The sequence below is a fragment of the Arachis duranensis genome, chromosome 6 (genome assembly GCF_000817695.3).
Source record: "Arachis duranensis cultivar V14167 chromosome 6, aradu.V14167.gnm2.J7QH, whole genome shotgun sequence".
NCBI lineage: Eukaryota > Viridiplantae > Streptophyta > Magnoliopsida > Fabales > Fabaceae > Arachis > Arachis duranensis.
The window spans coordinates 102901815-102916151 of NC_029777.3; the positions used below are offsets into that span (position 1 = coordinate 102901815).

At 38.6% G+C, this 14337-nt stretch overlaps 2 protein-coding genes and 1 non-coding gene across 3 annotated transcripts; all 3 read right to left on the reverse strand.

The window, feature by feature from the left end:
• Positions 1-1860: 1860 nt before the first annotated feature.
• LOC107495145 (uncharacterized) lies at positions 1861-2619 on the reverse strand. The gene has a single exon (XM_016116239.1). The coding sequence runs from the start codon at positions 2617-2619 to the stop codon at positions 1861-1863; it is 759 nt and encodes a 252-aa protein (XP_015971725.1).
• Positions 2620-2670: 51 nt separating this feature from the next.
• LOC107495146 (uncharacterized) lies at positions 2671-3921 on the reverse strand. The gene has a single exon (XM_016116240.1). It carries the CDS (start codon positions 3919-3921, stop codon positions 2671-2673), a length of 1251 nt encoding a protein of 416 aa, XP_015971726.1.
• A 6491-nt stretch (positions 3922-10412) lies between these two features.
• On the reverse strand, positions 10413-10519 carry LOC127740210 (small nucleolar RNA R71). Its single transcript, XR_008000891.1, has one exon. It is a non-coding gene; the product is annotated as a small nucleolar RNA R71 (small nucleolar RNA).
• Between the last annotated feature and the right edge of the window lie 3818 nt (positions 10520-14337).

The window sequence follows — 14337 nt, forward strand, 5'->3', positions numbered from 1 at the left end:
AATTCAAAACAATAAATAAATTAAAAAATTTTAAATTAACATTAGATATATTCTAAAATTTATAAATCATAACTTATGTATATAAATCAATATTTAATTATTTATATATTATAATCATACTTACAACTAAATTACAATCCATATAAACACAAATTCTTTTTTCATAAACAAAAAAAAATGAAACTAGAATCTTAACTTAAGTCTTGACTGCTCTTTTTTTTGTGTGTGTTTTGTATTGAGCTTATTATGAATAAATAATTATAAATTCAACCTAAAAATAATTTATTTTTGTAAAAATAATATTTTAACAAATCAGTCTAACAAATTTTATAGGTTTTGTTTAAAGTATTTTCAATCTTATTCTAGCCGAAACAAATAAATAATATTCACCAGCGAAAACATCTGTGCATGACAAGGTTATTATTGGGGAATATAATCTTTTAATTTGGATAGGTCGTATTATAAAACAACCACAAATGACCAATCAACTTTTCTACAGAATTATATATAAAAATAAATTACATTTATAATTAAAATTTATAAATAATATAATTAAAGATAATTCTAATTCATAATCAAACTTCAAAAAATAAACTAAACTTACATTTTTTTTAAAGATATGAATGAATAAAAATATAAAAAAACACCGTGATAACTGTAATAAGTAATGTTTTGTGTTTATAAAAAATTTAAGGGTAAAAAACATAAACAAGTCAAGGAGAGAACAATTTGACACAAATAAGCCAAAGTAAAATCTGATTCATCAATCAACCAAAGCACATCTCTATGTAGTTTGAACCAACATGGTTCGAACTCACTTTCTATGTAATTCGAACCAAATAGGTTCGAATTACACATTGTAACCCATATCAACATAATTCGAACCAATTTGGTTCGAACTCTAAATCTATAATTCGAACCAATTAGGTTCGAATTACAATGAAGAAATAGTCACCAAGTAATTACAATGAAGAAATAGTCACCAAGTAATTCGAACTAAATTGGTTCGAGTTACTAAGAATTCGTTCCACACAGCAATTTAAGTTACGAACATAATTTCCGCATCATGTCTTAATAAAACTCGTACAGTTATTTATTCCGGTGTGCATTAGACATACATTTTGTTTAAAACTGCGCAGACAGAACATATTCATTAACTAAAATCCCATTCAAAGTACATTGCACTAACGTTAACAAATTCTATCAGTCACCAACTACAAGTAAGAAAACCGATAATAGTGGAATCTAAACGCGAAATTGAAACAACAAAAGTACCAAAGCCACAAATACACCTAATCATGTCCCCGTGTGTGCTCTGCTCCTCCGAACTGTGGGCAACTCCGACGTGTGTGGCCGGGTTGCCGATAAAGCCCACATCTCTTTGGCCGGTTCGGATCTGCCTCGTCCATATTGGTCCGTATCCGAGTGGACCTCGGACGACCCTCTCTCACACGCCTCTTATTGGGGTCAGGGATAACAGTCGGCCCGTCATATGGTGGCCAGAAACCCTCCGGAATGGGAGGTGTGAAACCCATCCGATACACACTGAAGACCGAACTAAGACGATACACCTGGTGGACGTAAGGCTCCCATGTAAGCCGTGAGTAGGCACAGCATGCCAGTGCATGGGGACACGGGAAATGAAGTGCCTGGAAGTATCCGCAGTCACATATCTGAGATGCAAGCGAGACTCTGTAGCTACCCAGTGAGAAAGAACCAGTCGGAGTTGTCTCTGTGACGGTGAACTCGGAGTTATCCCTGTCGTACACAGTAACCGTGAAGCACCTAGCCGTCTTCAAGTTGGCCTCTATACACTTCACCAAGTGCTGACTAAATTGTTGTCCGGTTCCCATCTGCGCCTCAGCCTCTCTCCCTTTGCGAACAAAATAATTCGGCCAACCTTCCGTATGTTGCCTTCACTAGCGAGCACACAGGAACGTTTCTGACACCCTTGAGGATCGAGTTCACACACTCAGATATATTCGTCGTCATGTGTCCGAATCCACGCCCCTCATCACAATGTTGTGTCCACAACGAATACTCAATCCGGTTCGCCCAGTCACACATCGCCGGGTCTTCGGACCTAAGAATGTCAAACCAGTAATGGAACTTGACCTCGGTCTTAGCGTACGCCGCATTCACAAGTAGCTTCCTTGCGTCTTTGCCCTTGAAGATGAGGGCAAAATTTGCCGCAACATGTCGAATGCAGAATGCCCGGTATGCAGACGGAGGTAACCAGCCTCCGTCAGGAGCCTCAAGCGCGGCCTTGATGCCGTTATGCCTGTTCGAGATAACCAGCAGACCCGGCTGCGGTGTCACATGCTCACGTAGGTGGGAGAGAAAGAAGGGCCACGACTCAGCATTCTCACCCTCGACTAATGCGAATGCAACAGGGAATATGTTGGAGTTCCCGTCCTGTGCAATCGGGACAAGCAACGTTCCCTCATACTTGCCATACAGATGAGTCCCGTCAATACTAATTAGGGGCTTGCAATGACGGAATGCCTCGATACATGGTGGAAACGCCCAGAATAGTCTATGAAAATAAGCTCGAGACTCGTCCAACTGTCCACCGACACGAACAGGACTCGTCCTTAGGACTGCAACAGTACCAGCCATCGTCAACTGGACTCCTAACACCCACCTTGGGAGCTCGTTGTACGACTCGTCTCAGTCACCATAGATGAGGGCAACAGCCTTCTGCTTCGCCAACCAGACCCTCCTGTAAGTCGGCCTAAACCCAAAGTGTGTGGCGGTGGCATTTAGGAGCACCTTGATGCTGATGGATGCATCAGCCCTAACCATTGGCATAATGAATGCCGATATCACATGGTAATCCAAACTCCTGTGGTCGCTGGAAATGGAGGTGGCGAGACAAGTATGCGGTCCGTTGTAATGTTTGACCTCCCAAACTCCCTTTCGCTGTCGGAGACTAAGCCGAATCAACCATATGCACCCATTGCCGAACTCAGAACACTTGCCCACATACCGGCGATAGTCAGACTCCATGACCTTGTACTGTACCCCTCGACGGATGCTGTAAGTCTTGACACTTAAGAGGGCCTCTTCTTTATCCGGAAATTGCTGACCAACCTGAAACTCTGTCAGACCTGCAGACCCTTCAGCATCTCTAGCGCCAAATCCAGCCGGCTGCCCAGGAACCCCCTCCTGCCTCATGGCATCCAAGTCCAAAGAGGAAAAATGTGGAGGGTACTGCTGCGTGCCAGAGCTAGAACCACCGCCCGCCCCAGCAGGCTCACTTGCTCCAACATCATCGCCACTGTCATCAGCAATCATATCCGGCTCGACATCATCGTCCTCTGGATCACCCAAGAATCCATCTCCAACTCCAGCCGGTACAGCACACTGTAAAGAGGTCCGCAGATATTCCCCTTCTCCGACCTCGTCGCCTACACTGCCGTTGAGATCAACAGCGAACGAAGGGGAGGCGACAGGTTGGACGGGTGGCTCGTACGCAGGGACGGAGGAAGATGCAACGGCTGGTCTGGAGCTAGAACCGGCTACCGTGGCTAAAGTGGTGGTATTCCGGTTCGAACCCCCCGAGCTGGACACCGCGTCAACCAACTTTGCCAAAAGTTCTGGTGTCCTCACCTCTGGAAACTGCCGGCGACAATGAAACATGACCTGCAAGTCCTCATCACTCCTGATTGTGAAACAATCGTACTTCACAGTTTCCTGGAGCACCGTGATTAGAATTCGATAAAAAATCTTCTTAACCCGTTTTACACCTTCTAGAGCAAGTTTCAGCAGTACAAAGCTAACAAGGTCCTTATACCTCATCGTAGGCCTGACGATAATACAGAGAGGATCCTTATCAGTGAACTTCACATCGGAACGAGTTTTCCTCTTAATGGATCCTCTGTGGTGAACCAACACTACAAAACTCTCCTCACTAGCCATCTTACCTCCCCTCTAATGATAGCAACTCACGTTCACACCATATATATACAGGTCTGGTCCTCACTAATTCGAACCAGCCTAGTACGAAATATGGTCTGTGTAAATCGAACCAAGCTGGTTCGAATTACTTAATGTGTGTAATTCGAACCTAATTGGTTCGAATTATTGAGCTAGAGTTCGAACCAAGTTGGTTCGAATTATGTTGATATGGGTTACAATGTGTAATTCGAACCTATTTGGTTCGAATTACATGAAAAGTGAGTTCGAACCAAACCAATTTGGTTCGAACTACATAGAAATATGTTTTGGCTCATTGATGAAGCAATTTTCAGTTTGGCGGATTTGCGTATTTTTTCAGTTCCCTTGACTTATTTACGTTTTTTACCCAAAATTTAATATTGTTATGTAAATTAAAAGTTTGATATTTTATAATTAAATGTATAATTATTTTAATAACTGATTCTTTTATGAAAATTTATATCAAATAATACATATAAATAATAAAATATATATAAATATATTAGTGACTAATTTTTAGTTATAATAGATGTTTTTGGTAATGATAGATTTGTACATACATACGTATATCTTAATATTTATCTTTCCTTCTTTCTACGCTTTCTCTTTTTTGAGTATTTAATATAATTATCAGGAATTATTAGAATAGAGTGCTGCTCATCACAGCTAGAAATGAAACCTTTAGATTACGACGTTTCTTCCCTCTATTCAACTGAAGGTTGATATACTAACTTTTTTGTTAGCCAAAATATAATATAATATGAATGTGATTCAATTAGCTGGCAGAATATTTCTACTGCATTATGCAACCCAAATCCTTGCAAATAATGGACCTAATTAATTAAAGGCAAAAAAGTTTACATTAAAATTTAGGAGAATGTTGTTATGCACTCAATTAGTTTAACTTCATGATTAGTGCGCAAAGCAATTCAACATTTTGAAATTAATACTATAACTTACAATTAAATTAATTATTCATAATATAACGTTCAACAGTATTAGAACATATAGATTTTTAAAGGATTTTGTGATAGATTTATAGGTCTTTAAGGAGCAAAAGTATTAAGTTTTGGAGAAAATTTTGTAATAAATATATAGATTTGAGAGGGAAAATAGATAAACACTCTAGATTCTCGTGTTATATAGGAGATAATTTACCTTTTCTAATAGGATAATATGAGATTTGTTTATATTTAATTCCATAAATAACTATAATTTAACTTATATAAATTAGAGTTAAAATTTCTGAACTTAAATAAACGTTTTTTATTATGTTTTTATGAAAAAAAATAAAATAACAAATAAAAATAAAATAACAATTTAATAAAATCTAATAAGTAAAAGGATTTTTTTAATAAATAAAATAAATGTAATTTTTACAAGAATACATAATTTAAAAAATATTTACCGATTTAAATTTTTTCGTTTTATCTCATTTACCGTGTAAACGAGATGATATTTCATGTGTGTAAACGAGATAAGACCCGTCAGCATGACACGTATATATCGAGATATATACGAGTTTACCTCGTTTACACTGTAAATGAGATAAGGTATGTATGCGCCTATAAGTAGAAGTCGTTTACAGCTTCATTCTGGGTCCCAATTTGACGTAGTCAACCTCTTTCTCCCCTCTTTTAAGCCTTTCCTACCCTATTTTAGACTGATACAGTGATGGCGCGCCAGGCGGGGAACGACTAAGACATCAACAAACTGAACGAAACGTCGCATTACGTCGGGCGGCCGACTTCAAGGTTAGTTGCGTTCTGTTTGTTTAATCTAAATATGTGACCATTGTTAGGGTAGTCCTTAAGTGACAAGAACGTAGTTAAATGGTTTAGGGATAGGTCTCTAGGAGGAATTTAGAATTGTATTTGCTTGTGCAAGGTTGTTATGATATAATTATTAGTTTGGAACTCTATTTTTCTTATGCTAGGTTGTTAGTATTTATAACATTCTAATTAGGATTTCCTTAGTATGGAATATGTAATTTAGGGACATGTGTAGGCTATAAACATGAAAGTAAGGACTTAAGTAGAAGTAGCTGTAAGTTAGATAGAAATATTTGCTTAACGTCTAATTTGCTGTGTATCATGTTAAGCTGATCTAATTTGCAACACTCCCCCATACCTGCCATACAGATGCGTGTCATCTACAAATACAAACGGCTTTCAATGCTTGAAGGCCTCAACACATGACGGAAAAGGCCAAAAAACTTTGTCGAACATGCTGCAGTCGCGTACCAGGAGGTGACCATCGTAGAACGGTTTGACACGTAGGTCACAAATGGTTCCAAGAAAATACTTCTACAGTGCCTGAAGCAGCTTCGGCACCTTGTTCTACGACTCTTCCCAATCCCCGTATATTTGTGCAATTGCCTTCCGCTTTGCCATCCACACCTTTCTGTAGGATGGTTTGAAGTGATAGCTTGCTTGGATCGCACATTGCAAAACTGGAATACTCACAGAGGGGTTGGACTGAATCAACGACAATATGACTATATTAATCAGACTGCTATCTAACTGACGATGGTCTTAAGACATGGTGGGTGCTGCACAACTGTGCGCTCCACCAACCCTCCTAACCTCCCTGAACACAACAAAACAACATTGCTTTAGCCATATCCCAAACCTACTTAATATATAATACAGAAGTACCGAAAAAGCACAATTAAAGTTGAACTTACCAGTATCTGAAGTTCTGCCGAAGCGCCACACGGAGACTCCATTGACACCTGAAGGTTGTAGAAGGCTTAGAGAAGAGGGGGGTTGAATCTATGACCTTCTTTTGCGTTAATAAATTTGACCCTTTAAAACAAACTTTCAATCTGAATCTATTTGAACTCAGCAGCGGAAAATTTATGAGATAATTTCATTTTGTCTCATGAATATCAGAAAACAGAACAGAACATGAAAGAGAGAAGCTGACTGATGAGTGGATAATTTATACGCTTTTTGGCATTATTTTTAGGTAGTTTCTAGTAGGATATAGCTACTTTTAGGGATGTTTTCATTAGTTTTATGCAAAATTCATATTTTTCGACTTTACTATGAGTTTGTATGTTTTTCTGTGATTTCAGGTATTTTCTGGCTGAAATTGAGGGACCTGAGCAAAAATCTGATTCAGACTGACAAAGGACTGCTGATGTTGTTGGATTCTGACCTTCCTGCACTCGAAATAGATTTTATGGAGCTACAGAACTCCAAATGGCGCGCTATCAACGGAGTTGGAAAGTAGACATCCAGGGCTTTCCATCAATATATAATAGTCCATACCTTATTTGAGTTTAGATGATGAAAACTGGCGTTCAATGCCAGTTCCATGCTGCATTCTAGAGTAAAACGCCAGAAACACGTCACAAACCAGAGTTAAACGCCAAAAACACGTTACAACTTGGCGTTAAACCCCAAGAGAAGCCTCTGCACGTGTAAAACTCAAGCTCAGCCCAAGCACACACCAAGTGGGCCCCAGAAGTGAATTTCTGCACTTAGAATTATTTCTGTAAACCCTAGTAGCTAGTCTAGTATAAATAGGACTTTTTACTATTGTATTAGACATCTTGGTATCTATCTTTGGACGTTTAGTTCTTAGACTTTGGATGCTGGCCATTCGGCCATGCCTGGACCTTGATCACTTATGTATTTTCAACGGTGGAGTTTCTGCACATCATAGATTAAGGTGTGGAGCTCTGCTGTACCTCGAGTATTAATGCAAAGTATTGTTGTTCTTCTATTCAATTCATGCTTATTCTTATTCTAAGATATTCGCTGCACTTCAACATGATGAATGTGATGATCCGTGACACTCATCATCATTCTCACCTATGAACGCGTGCCTGACAACCACTTCCGTTCTACCTTAGATCGAGCGTGTATCTCTTGGATTCCTTAATCAGAATCTTCGTGGTATAAGCTAGAATTATTGGCGGCCATTCTTGAGAATCCGAAAAGTCTAAACCTTGTCTGTGGTATTCCGAGTAGGATTCAGGGATTGAATGACTGTGACGAGCTTCAAACTCGCGATTGTTGGGCGTAGTGACAGACGCAAAAGAATCAATGGATTCTATTCCGACATGATCGAGAACTGACAGATGATTAGTCATACTGTGACAGAGCATTTGGACCATTTTCACTGAGAGGATGGGAAGTAGCCATTGACAACGGTGATGCCCTACATACAGCTTTTCATAGAAAGGAGTAAGAACGATTGGGTGAAAGCAATAGGAAAGCAGAGATCCAGAAGGAACACAGCATCTTCATGCACTCATCTGAAATTCCCACCAATGAATTACATAAGTATCTCTATCTTTATTTTCTGTTTATTTATCCTTATATTCGAAAACCATTATTACCATTTGAATCCACCTGACTGAGATTTACAAGATGACCATAGCTTGCTTCATACCAACAATCTCCATGGGATCGACCCTTACTCACGTAAGGTTTATTACTTGGACGACCCAGTGCACTTGCTGGTTAGTTGTGCAAAGTTGTGAAGAATGTGAGTGAACCATAGTAATGTGCACCAAGTTTTTGGAGCCATTGCTAAGAATTGTTCGAGTTATGAAAAGTGTAAATCACAATTTTGCCTATCAAGTTTTTGGCGCCATTGTTGGGGATTGTTCGAGTTTAGACAACTGACGGTTCATCTTGTTGCTCAGATTATGTAATTTTCTTTTCAAAAAGTTTTTAAAAGTGTTTCAAAAATTTTTCTTCTTTTTCGTTTCTCTAAAAATAATTTTTGAAAAATCCAAAAAAAATAATTAATAAAATCAAAAAATAAAAAAAAATATTTGTATGTTTCTTGTTTGAGTCTAGTGTCAATTTTTAAGTTTGGTGTCAATTGCATGTTTTTCTTTTCTTGAAAATTTTCAAAAAGAAGTCTTGATGTTCATCTTGATCTTCAAAGTGTTCTTGGTGTTCATCTTGACATTCATAATGTTCTTGCATGCATCATGTGTTTTGATTCATAATTGTCATATTGTGAGTCATTTTTGTGTTTTTCTCTCTCATCATTAAAAATTCAAAAATAAAAAATATATATCTTTTCCTTGTTTTACTCATAAATTTGGAAATCTTTGGGTTGACTTAGTCAAAAATTCTTAAAATAAGTTGTTTCTTGTTAGTCAAGTCAAGATTTCAATTTTAAAAATCCTATCTTTCTAAAATCTTTTTCAAAAATCAAATCTTTTTCATTCTTCTTTTATGATTTTCGAAAATTTGAAAATATTTTTCAAAATCTTTTCTTATCTTTATTTCATGATTTTCAAAAACTTTACTAACAACTAATGTGATTGAAAATTTGAAGTTTGTTACTTTCTTGTTAAGAAAGGTTCAATCTTTAAATTCTAAAATCATATCTTTTAGTTTCCTGTTAGTCAAGTAATCAATCTTAATTTTAAAAATCAAATCCTTTTCAAAATATCTTTTTTTAAATCATATATTTTTCAAAACATTTGATTTCAAAATCTTTTCTAACTTGTTATCTTTTCAAAAGTGAATTTCAAATCTTTTTCAACTAACTAATTGACTTTTTGTTTGTTTTACTATTTCTTATCTTTTTCAAAACCACCTAACTACCTTTTTCTCTCTAATTTTCAAAAACTCCTCATCCTTTTTCAAAATTCTTTTAGTTAACTAATTGTTTCAAACTTTAATTTTAATTTTATTTCTTCTCTTAATTTTCGAAAATCACTAACCTTTTTTTTTAAATAATATTCAAATTCTCGATCTCTCTCTCTCATCTCTTTCTATTTATTTATTCATTTACTAACACTTCTCTTCATCTCAAAAATTCGAACCCTCTCCTTTCTTCTATGTTCGAATTTTTTTCTTCTCTTTCTTCTAGTCTTTTCTTCTTCTACTCACATAAAGGAATCTCTATACTGTGACATAGAGGATTTCTCTTCTTTCTTTATTTTCTTCTCTTTCATATGAGCAGGAACAACAAAAAATGCATTCTTGTTGAAGCTGATCCTGAACCTGAAAGGACCTTGAAGAGGAAGCTAAGAGCAGCTAAAGCACAGTACTCTGAAGAGGACCCAACTGAAATTTTTGAACAAGAAAAGGAGATGACAGCCGAAAATAATAACAACAATAATGCAAGGAAGATGCTTGGTAACTTTATTACACCAAAATTCCAAATTACATGGAAGAAGCATCTCAATCCCTGCCATTGGAGCAAACAATTTTGAGCTGAAGCCTCAATTAGTTTCTCTAATGCAACAGAATTGCAAGTTTCATGGACTTCCATCAGAAGATCCTTTTCAGTTCTTAACTGAATTCTTGCAGATATTTGATATTGTTAAGACCAATGGGGTTGATCCCGAGGTCTACAGGCTTATGCTTTTCCCTTTTGCTGTAAGAGACAGAGCTAGAGTATGGTTGGACTCTCAACCTAAAGATAGCTTGAACTCTTGGGATAAGCTAGTCACAGCCTTCTTGGCCAAGTTCTTTCCTCCTCAAAAGCTGAGTAAGATTAGAGTGGATGTTCAAACTTTTAAGCAAAAAGATGGTGAATCCCTCTATGAAGCTTGGGAAAGATACAAGCAGTTGACCAAAAAGTGTCCTTCTGACATGCTTTCAGAATGGACCATCCTGGAGATACTCTATGATGGTCTGTCTGAATTGTCTAAGATGTCATTGGACCATTCTGCAGGTGGATCTATTCGCCTGAAGAAAACGCCTACGGAAGCTCAGGAACTCATTGACATGGTTGCTAATAACCAATTCATGTACACCTCTGAGAGGAATCCTGTGAGTAATGGGACGCCTCAGAAGAGGAGAGTTCTTGAAATTGATGCTCTGAATGCCATATTAGCTCAGAACAAAATGTTGACTCAGCAAGTCAACATGATTTCTCAGAGTCTGGAAGGATGGCAAAATGCATCCAACAGTACTAAAGAGGCATCTTCTGAAGAAGAAGCTTATGATCCTGAGAACCCTGCAATGACAGAGGTGAATTACATGGGTAAACCCTATGGGAACACGTATAATTCTTCATGGAGAAATCATCCAAATTTCTCATGGAAGGATCAACAAAAGCCTTAACAAGGCTTTAATAATGGTGGAAGAAACAGGCTTAGCAATAGCAAGCCTTTTTCATCATCTTCTCAGCAACAGACAGAGAATTCTCAACAGAGCCCCTCTAGCTTAGCAAACATAGTCTCTGATCTATCTAAGGCCACTTTAAGTTTCATGAGTGAAACAAGGTCCTCCATTAGAAATTTGGAGGCACAAGTGGGCTAGCTGAGTAAGAAAATCACTGAAACCCCTCCTAGTACTCTCCCAAGCAATACAGAAGAGAATCCAAAAAGAGAGTGCAAGGCCATTGACATAATCACAATGGCCGAATCTAAAGAGGAAGAGAAGGACGTGAATCCCAGTGAGGAAGACCTCCTGGGATGTCCTCTGAACAAAAAGGAGTTCCAAACTGAGGAACCTAAGGAATCTGAGGCTCACCTAGAGACATAGAGATTCTATTGAACCTCCTTTTACCATTCATGAGCTCTGAGAACTACTCTTCCTCTGAAGAGGATGAAGATATAACTGAAGAGCAAGTTGCTCAATATCTAGGAGCCATCATGAAGCTGAATACCAAGTTGTTTGGTAATGAGACTTGGAAAGGTGAACCTCCCTTGCTCATTAATGAACTAGATACATGGGTTCAGCAAACTCTACCTCAAAAAAATAAGATCCTGGTAAATTCTTAATATCATGTACCATAGGCACCATGACCTTTGAGAAGGCTCTATGTGACCTGGGGTCAGGTATAAATCTTATGCCACTCTCTGTAATGGAGAAGCTGGGGATCTTTGAGGTATAGGCTGCCACATTCTCATTAGAGATGGCAGACAAGTCAATAAGACAAGCTTATGGATTGGTAGAGGACGTGTTAGTGAAGGTTAAAGGCCTTTACATCCCTGCTGATTTCATAATCTTAGACACTGGGAAGGATGAGAATGAATCCATCATTCTTGAAAGACCCTTCCTAGCCACAGCAGGAGCTGTGATTGATGTTGACAGAGGAGAGCCAGTCCTTCAATTGAATGGGGACTACCTTGTGTTTAAAGCTCAAGGATCCTCCTCTGAAACCATGGAAAGGAAGCATGAAAAGCTTCTCTCAATACAGAGTCAACCAAAACCCCCACAATCAAACTCTAAGTTTGGTGTTGGGAGGCCACAACCAAACTCTAAGTTTGGTGTTGAACCCCCACATTCAAACTCTAAGTTTGGTGTTGGGATGTCCCAACATTGCTCTGATGATCTGTGAGCTTCATGAGAGCTCTCTGTCAAGCTATTGACATTAAAGAAGCGATTATTGGGAGGCAACCCAATTTTTATTTATCTATATTTCTATTATTATTTTATGTTTTATTAGGTTTATGATCATGTGGAGTCACAAAGTAATTGCAAAAATTAAAAACAGCAGAAGATAAAGCACACCTTGGAGGAAGAGCTTACTGGCGTTTAAACGCCAATAAGGAGCATTTGGCTGGCGTTCAACACCAGAACAGAGCATGAATCTGGCGTTGAACACCAGAAACAAGCAGCAATTTGGCGTTTAAACGCATGGATTGCATCCTGAGAAAAGCTGGCGTTTAACACCAGCAAAAAGCATCAGGCTGGCGTTAAACGGCAAAAACATGCTACATTTGGGTGTTTAACGCCAGAAACAAGCTTCAGTTTGGCGTTAAACGCCAGGATTGCATGAAGATGGCATTTTACACGCCTAATTCATGCAGGGATGATAAATCCTTGACACCTCAGGATCTGTGGACCCCACAGGATCCCCACCTACCTCAACTCACCTCTCTCTTCTTCACACAATCCAATAACACTCTTTCCCAAACACTCTTCACCAATCACCTCAATCTCTCTTTCCCATCACCTCTTCACCTATATAAACCCCTCCATCCTTCTTTATTTTCACACAACACAACCATCTCTTCTCCCCCTTGGCCGAATACACAACCCTCTCCCTCTCCTTTATATCTTCTTCTTCTTCATCTATTCTTTCTTCTTTTGCTCGAAGACGAGCAACATTCTAAGTTTGGTGTGGTAAAAGCATAGCTTTTTTTGTTTTTCCATAACCATTGATGGTACCGAAGGCCGGAGAAACCTCTAGAAAGAGAAAAGGGAAGACAAAAGCTTCCACCTCCGAGTCATGGGAGATAGAGAGATTCATCTCAAAAGCCCATCAAGACCACTTCTATGAAGTTGTGGCCAAGAAGAAGGTGATCCCCGAGGTCCCTTTCATGCTCAAGAAAAATGAGTATCCGGAGATCCAACATGAGATCCAAAGAAGAGGTTGGAAAGTTCTGACCAACCCCATTCAACAAGTCAGAATCTTAATGGTTCAAGAGTTCTATGCCAATGCATGGATCACTAGGAACCATGATCAAAGTATGAACCCGAATCCAAAGAATTATCTTACAATGGTTCGGGGAAAATGCTTAGATTTCAGTCCGAAAAATGTAAGGTTGGCATTCAACTTGCCTATAATGCAAGAAGACACATGCCCCTACACTAGAAGGGTCAACTTTGATCAAAGGTTGGACCAAGTCCTCATGGACATATGTGTGGAAGGAGCTCAATGAAAAAGAGACTCAAAAGGCAAGCCGGTTCAATTGAGAAGACTGGACCTTAAGCCTGTGGCTAGAGGATGGTTGGAGTTCATCCAGCGCTCCATCATCCCCACTAGCAACCGATCCGAAATTACTGTGGATCGGGCCATCATAATCTATAGCATCATGAGTGGAGAGGAAGTAGAAGTTTATGAAGTCATCTCTCTAGAACTATACAAAGTAGCCGAAAAACCCTCCACCTTGGCAAGGCTAGCTTTTCCTCATCTCATTTGCTATCTATGCTACTCAGCTGGAGTTGTCATAGAAGGAGACATCCTCATTAAAGAGGAACATCCCATCACTAAGAAAAGGATGGAGCAAACAAGAGAGGCCATCCATGGATCTCAAGAGACACATGAGGAAGCTCATAATCACAAAATCCCTGAGATACCTCAAGGGATGCATTTTCCTCCAAACAACTATTGGGAACAACTCAACACTTCTCTAGAAGGATTGAGTCATGATATGAACCAATTAAGGGTGGAACACCAAGAGCACTCCATCATTCTCAATGAGATTAGAGAAGATCAAAGAGCTATGAGGGAGGAGCAACAAAGGCAAGGAAGAGACATAGAGGAGCTCAAGAACACCATTGGTCCTTCAAGGAGAAGGCGCCACCATCACTAAGGAGGACTCATTCCTTAACTTCCTTATTTCTCTATTTTTTGGTTTATGAACCTCATGTTTGTCTATGTTTGTGTCTTTGTTACATGATCATTAGTGTCTAGTGTCTATGTCTTAAGGCTATGAATAATTCCATGAATCCTTCACCT

What these genes read in the sequence shown, in the direction of transcription:
- LOC107495145 (XM_016116239.1), bottom strand. Translation starts at nt 2,619, where the DNA reads ATGGCTGGTACTGTTGCAGTCCTAAGGACGAGTCCTGTTCGTGTCGGT.
- LOC107495146 (XM_016116240.1), bottom strand. Translation starts at nt 3,921, where the DNA reads ATGGCTAGTGAGGAGAGTTTTGTAGTGTTGGTTCACCACAGAGGATCC.